The 6,705-nt window shown below is 40.6% G+C and overlaps 1 protein-coding gene across 3 annotated transcripts in view; it reads left to right on the top strand.

The window, feature by feature from the left end:
- Nucleotides 1-1,761, top strand: part of zbbx (zinc finger, B-box domain containing) — a 69,945-nt gene extending 68,184 nt beyond the window's left edge. For all 3 annotated transcript variants that reach the window (XM_005720544.2, XM_013910677.1, XM_013910675.1), the window contains one exon: nucleotides 1,506-1,761. In XM_005720544.2, coding sequence (XP_005720601.2) covers nucleotides 1,506-1,593 — 88 coding nt within the window. In that variant the 3' untranslated portion in view covers nucleotides 1,594-1,761. The remainder of the gene's footprint in view (nucleotides 1-1,505) is intronic.
- Nucleotides 1,762-6,705: the final 4,944 nt, after the last annotated feature.

Raw genomic sequence — 6,705 nt, 5'->3', positions numbered from 1 at the left:
TGTAGTTAGTGTGTAGTGTAGTCAATAGTTTTGTTGTGTGTGTCAGAACAATGAGGCGACTGCTGAATGTTACAGGTGTTACAGGAGTGATACATCTCCTGTTGTCAGGTCTGCAGGTGTTGTTCTCCTTTATCTCATAGTGGACAGAAATTATTTTTTGGAGTGGCACAAATAATCAGGTGTGGCATCACCACATTTTTGTATAATTCATACAGCTTAATGGCTGTTTTTCTCTAATTCTACACAGGGTCAAAAGTATATAAACAGGCTCAAATATATACATATATCCAAAGTTTCAATGATCTTACTGTTGATGTGAAGTAGAAGAATTTAGGTGTCATCCTCCTTCCTCATTATTCCATTCTCTTTGTGGAATGTACCAGTGCCACTGATGAAAAACAGCACCCAAACATGCTTGACAACTGGTACAGTGTTCTTTGGTTTGAAAACTTCATCTTTACTCCTCCAAACATACCTCTTGCTATTATGGTGAAATAGCTCAAATGTTATCTTGTCTGACCATAAAATTTTTCTCCAGAAGAAATTTTGTGATGCTGGTGTTCCAGTTCATGGCAGGCTTGAGCCTTGTGGTGATTTCTGGACTTTTCGGGAACATACAAATCCATTTCCTGTCATTCAAGTGACTTCTTCCAAGTGTTGGCAAAATTATGAAACATTTGAATGACTTGTATTTACGCACGTGAAGTAACTGTGTGCTTTAAAAAGTGCTGTACAGTCAAAGATATCATAACTTTTTAGAGAAAACAGTACCTAGGCTACTTTTGCGCTTACATTTAACTGATGCTGTAACTGGATATAATGCTATGTCACAACTATTTTGCTATATTATTCGAAGTTTGAATTAGCTAATACAATAAAATCAAGAACACTGCACATGCTGGCTGAGATGGCATCAATAGAGTGACTCGTTCTTATTTGGAGGTGGGCGGTGTTTTTTATGACTCCCAAGGTAATTTGGTGTCGTCGTAGCTGAATACAGGCGGGAAACGCTTCTCCTAAATGCCTGAAGCAAAAAAAAGGAAGAGTGTACGGACAGTTGGAGGGGTTAATTGTATCACTTCAGTATGAGTGTTTAAAAAAATGGCCAGCAACTTCTTAATCAAAATATTTACTCCTTCGTCCTGGTTTTCTTTTATTTGTTTTATTTCTATTACCACGGTAGCCATTTATTCACTTGATAATTAGTAAGTTTCACACAAATCAAACAACTTAGATTTTTAAATGACTAGACTGGATTCAGATTTAATCGGATTTGATCAAACTCCACCTTGGCAATCACAGATGCCTGTTAACACACAAGCTACACTTTCAGCTGTCCATCTGTTACATTTTCCAAATCTTATCTGGTGGAGGAGAATTTTTGATATCCACATCTGAAAGTAGTTAGGAAAAGAATAGCACATCTGTTCTTTGATCATAGGCAGGTATTTGAGTTTTATGAGTATAACACGTTCTCCCCTTGATTGGTGGATTTTGTCTTGCAGAGGCGGGGTCACCGCTGAACAAGAAGAGGAGGAAGAAGATGAGGAGGAGGTGAAGAGAGATCGACAGAGTGTCCTCTTGCTACCCTGACGGACACATGTGCGTGACAGTCATGCAAGCGAAATCCCACAGTGGATGCATTTTTAAATTGTGTTCATTACACTTAAAGGTTGGTGTAGACACCCTTAAACGCATAAGTCTAAACTTTTCTGCAATAATATGAAAAAATATAAATGTAATGCTTGTTGAGCAATGAATAAATGCTGTTTGATTTATTGTTTGTCTCTTTTTGTATGCCCTTGTTTGCCATACACCATGTTTATGTTAGTTCTTATACTGAACAGCAGCTGTGAGATGCATTCCTGTGGATGGATTAGCTAAAGGTACAAAAACAATGCGACTGGCAACAGAAGGGGAGCTGACATGAAGATAAATGGTGACTTTGGCTTTATTCTCAGCAGGAGTCTTCTTGGATCCCTTTGATGGCGTGTTTGTCAGAGTGTGTGCGTGTGCTGTCTGAGACGTGCATTAAAGGACAGACATTGAGGGACAGTTTGCTGCGGTGCCAATTTTACCTGCAGGGGTTAGGAAGAACATTTTTCTCTGTTGTCATCACTTTGTTTCTTAATAAGGTTAGGGTGGCACTAGATCAGGTCAGACTGTCTGCACATGGACACACACAGAGGAGACTCCTGCAGGTGATAAATAATGTCTGTAAGGCAGGGAATAAGGAACTGTGTCAATGCCCACTGCTGCCATGTTTCTGCATGTGTGTGCAGGAGTGGGAGAAGATAAACACGAGTTGCTGGAACTGGTTTGTTGTCTCCATGGTGAATGTGTACATGTGCCGTTGGTGTTTGTTAGTATGTATGTTTGTGTTTTTCTGCAGCTCTGCTGTTTTCTATTATTCCCCACAGCCAGTCCCAATCTATCACGACTGCCACTGTCCTCAGCTGAGTTCACAACCCACCATTGACTACTTCATCTCCAGCCGATATTTGTGTGAGGTTCAAACAAGGACAAACAGGTAGATACAGCAGAAGATCACGTCTGTATAATACTACCAAATACATTCTGTAACTGAGAAGCAGAATGTCAGTCGATGTTAAAGCTTTTTTTAGCCTGCTGTATGAGCTTGTAGAAATGTTATGGAGGACACGCATGGCCAAAACCCTGATGATTGGTGGCTTGATGCCAGATGCTGGATTACAATTTTCTGTATCCCCGACTAAAAATAGGCGTAATACAGCAAAACGTTAACCAAAGTTGTTTGTTCTAATATTTAGAACACTCAACACTTTTGTTTCATACACGAGTGGAGCAGGTTATCCATTTGAGCGTGGGATTTTTGACAAGCAGTCAGACTGTGTGGATAATCACAACCATCAGAGTTCATTATGTGCAGCAGAGTGGTTTGCCTGCCTTGCTCTGTGTTTCCAAAAGAAAGGGTGGGCAGTCAGCATCTCTGGAAGCAGGCTGTAGGTAGCTTAGCCCAGCGGAGGAGTTATTTTATTTTCCTCTTAATTGTGTTTGCAAGATGTACGTTTGAATGAATGCACACACCTAGTGAGATCTACAGCCGCTGTGGATAGATGCTAACTTTGATGGCATTTAGGATGAAGGGTAATTTTTGCACTGCATGTTATTTTGTGTGTGTGTGTGTGTGTGTGTGTGTGTGTGTGTGTGTGTGTGTGTGTGTGTGTGCAAATGCGTTTCTCTGTGCACACGGCTCTAGTCTTAACTCCAGTCACTATGGAGGGATATAGGGCTATTTTATTTGTCCTGACGTTAATCGCTGGGAGCAGACAGCAAAAGCCCTGTAATCCAACAGCAATCACCGCAAGGCTGATTGATAGCACAGGGACAGAGAGAGAAAGACAGAGAGACCAAGAGATAGACAAGGAGAGAGAGGTGAAAAGGTAGATCTTTGTTATTGTGTCCTTCACTGAGTTTATCACTTACTGTTTAGGAGAGGAAAATAACAGAGACATAAATCTGATGGATATCGAACTGCTAGGCTGGGTTTAAACAACTCTGAGATCTCTGCACTCCTTTCCTCTCGATCCTCTTTCTCTTCCTCTTCTCCCTCGCACACAGACACACACATGCATGCAAACAGGAAGACGAAAAAGAGAGCTGACCTTTGTAAGATTTGGAGTTGTGTGTGATGTTGATGCTGTCAGAAAGACAGTGAAACCGGAGGAGTTGACATTTAACTCCACTATATTAACTGACCCTTCTCAGGAACTGGAGTTCAGACTGGGTGCATTACAAAAAACAGGAATACCAAAATGCCAGAATATGAAAGTAACTCATCATTTAAATAATTCTTAGGGGTTAATTCACAAGTTTTGTTTTTCTTTTGTTTTCACGTTGACTTCTGATACATTATTTTAATACTAATTTCAATCTTTAGCTCTAACCCAAAAAACAGTTGAAACTGGTCACTGGTTCAGCTACAGCTCTCCCTCCCCGTCTTTAACTGTCTCTTCTTCTTCTTTAAGTGTACACGTTTTTGTTGTTTTAGTGGCTATTTTCATTGGGTTGTACCGTGGAAGAATTTTGATCCGCTTCCAGATATCTTCCTCGCTTGTCTTCTGATGAAAACCCACTCCAATTTCCTCACCCAGAATGCCCTGAAAAGATTTTCTTGTTTACAGAGTCTCACAAGTCGCCTTTATTGTGCCACGAAGGATGGCCGCTGCATACGCAAGCAACATTTTGAGTCCACAAAGAAACTGAGAAATGGGCAAAATTGCAGAAAAGGCACTAATATTTAAGAGTGTTATTTACTCTACTCATTCACCACTTTTTATGAAGTGTTAGTGGACGCATTTGTAATATTAAATGCTGACGTATGTAGTCTTTAATTTCTTTTTAATTGTTCTGTGGTCATCTAGATTGGGGTTGGGAAGAGTCAGCAAGGAAGGATGAAAAAGAAGTATACAATTAGGGAAATGACAGTTAGGAAGAAAAAAAATTTGAATGTGTTCAGCGTTTAAAGTTTTTAAAAAGCTATTGACAATAAATTAGTTATATTGATAAAATAAACTTGCCCTATTGCCAAAATGTCATGGGCAGACAAAATGCTGTTAGCAGTGGTAGTGAAGAATTGCCTCGAAGTAGCGCATTGGCATGTAAACAAATTAAGGTGATACTTGTCTGTGTTTACCACTTAGGATGTTGCAGCTAAATAGCCAATTAAAGGACTAGTGACATTACCAGTGTTCCCTGAATGTTATTTTGAACAGTCATTGAACAAACTAATAAGGAGGCGTGAGCCCAGTTTTAAAAGTGAGATAAGAGTAAACTAGTGTGAGCCACACGTGCAGCCCTTTGGTGTCACGGATGCTACTTTTGTACAAAATGAGACGTTTGGCAGATTAAAGCAAAAAACAGCAGAAACTAATATATTAAGGTGTTGGCTCACCACCAGAACTGCTACCAAAACTGCTTCGTTGCACATTGACATTGATTGTCTGGAACTCTACTGCAGGGAAGAAACCACCCTCTAAATGATAGTCCATCATCTGGTGTTTTGATGATTGTAGTGGAGAGTGCTGTCAAACACATCAGTCGAAAATCTCCTGTAGGTGTAGAGGATTATGCATTTAGAGGAGGCCTCTCCATTTTGCTGAAAGCCTTAAAGGTGTCAAACTGACAGAATATCCTCTGAGATTAGTTTCTTAATCTGTACCTGAAATGGTGTCTCTCCTATCTGATCTTGAGAATATGTGTTGGAGAGTTACATCAGACTTACCGAAGATAGATGGCTAGGCACGGTGAATTTTTATAAAGATGCCCTTCCTCGTGAGAATAAACTTAGGGACTGGGCGACAGGATGGCAGCAACACATCCTTACCATCTATGAGGTTTTGTTCCATAAAATTTATGATCCCAGAAGAAACTTAGAAGGGTCTTCAGCAATCTTGTCTGAAAGCATCCAAATTGGTGCCAGGACCCATGTTTCCCAACAATGCAGCGTATTTGTATGAGTCCTCTTCACTTCACCCCTCAGTGGATTTTTATTGTGGATGGTTAGTGACTAGATTAAAGGAAGACACAAAAAACAAAAGCATGTTACTGTGGTTATAAAACACTCCTACATTACGTAATATTAAAATAACAGTATGACTATATCCTGTTAACCCCCAGGTCTGGCACTGTGTCTGTGTATGTATGTATTGATGCAGAGAGTGCTTAACCACCACGGTCACCTTTGACCCCCCCGAAAAAAGAAATGAAGCGCACTCATTTATATTTCAAGTATGCTGTGTAGCTTGCAGCTGTATGAACAAGCAGCTTGTTTTACTTCTGTGCTTGTCAGGCCGTAGGCATATTTGCCATCTAATTCCTGTCCTATGTTGTTGGTTGCAGTCGTGCCACCTCATTACAGGTGAAGGAGAATATGTGTTGTCACTGTGAAACAAAAAATGCCTCATAGCTTGTAAGTTGTATCGATGGCTGTATGTGCCTACGCTATTAGTCCCGGGCTGTGAATGGATGTCACATAGCACAGGTATGGAATAACTTTGCAGGCAAATAGCAGAATATAATAAATCTTGTTTATGCTCATATTTTCTTTAACCCAAACCCTGCTTCTTCTTTGGACAGTGTTATTATTTCTCCGTGGCCATTTCCTCACATGTCGCCCAGCTTTAACTTAGTTGTGCCTTGATATAACTTTCAAGGTTATGGGCCTCATCTATACTTAAATGACCCCATATGCTAGAGATGGAAGTACAGTGTGCCCTGGACAAAAGGTTCAGCCAGAGGAAGTTATAATGGAGGGGAGGAGAGAGGGAGATGAAGTGAGAAAATATAAAGAACAGAGGGGTTGAGAAGGTAGAGGATAGAAATTAAGGAAAGGTCAACAGAGGACATGAAAGAAATGGGGGTTGCAGTAGGAGGGAGAGGGCCATCCAGTTTGATAAGGAAATGTATTTTCAACTCTTCTCTTCCTCCCTCTGTCTGTCTCTAGCTCCGCCTGGCCCTTGTCTTCTTACACTTATTCCATCACTCCATGAACAGCCATTTCTCCCTAACTACTGCCAGTCAGTCCTCCCCACCCATCGCCATGGTTTCTTCTTCCATCTCTCCCTCCTTTATTTCTCTTTTCCTTAGGCTGGTTTCTATTGCTTCCACTTGTTTTCCCACATCATCTTTCTTTTTTACTTTTAATCCCTCCATTTGTCCCCCCCC

This window comes from Pundamilia nyererei, unplaced genomic scaffold (genome assembly GCF_000239375.1).
Source record: "Pundamilia nyererei isolate P.nyererei 1_Seehausen unplaced genomic scaffold, PunNye1.0 scaffold00003, whole genome shotgun sequence".
NCBI classification, from domain to species: Eukaryota; Metazoa; Chordata; class Actinopteri; order Cichliformes; family Cichlidae; genus Pundamilia; species Pundamilia nyererei.
Note: the sequence above shows the minus strand (reverse complement) of the source record. Positions and strands in the feature narration are given on the sequence as shown.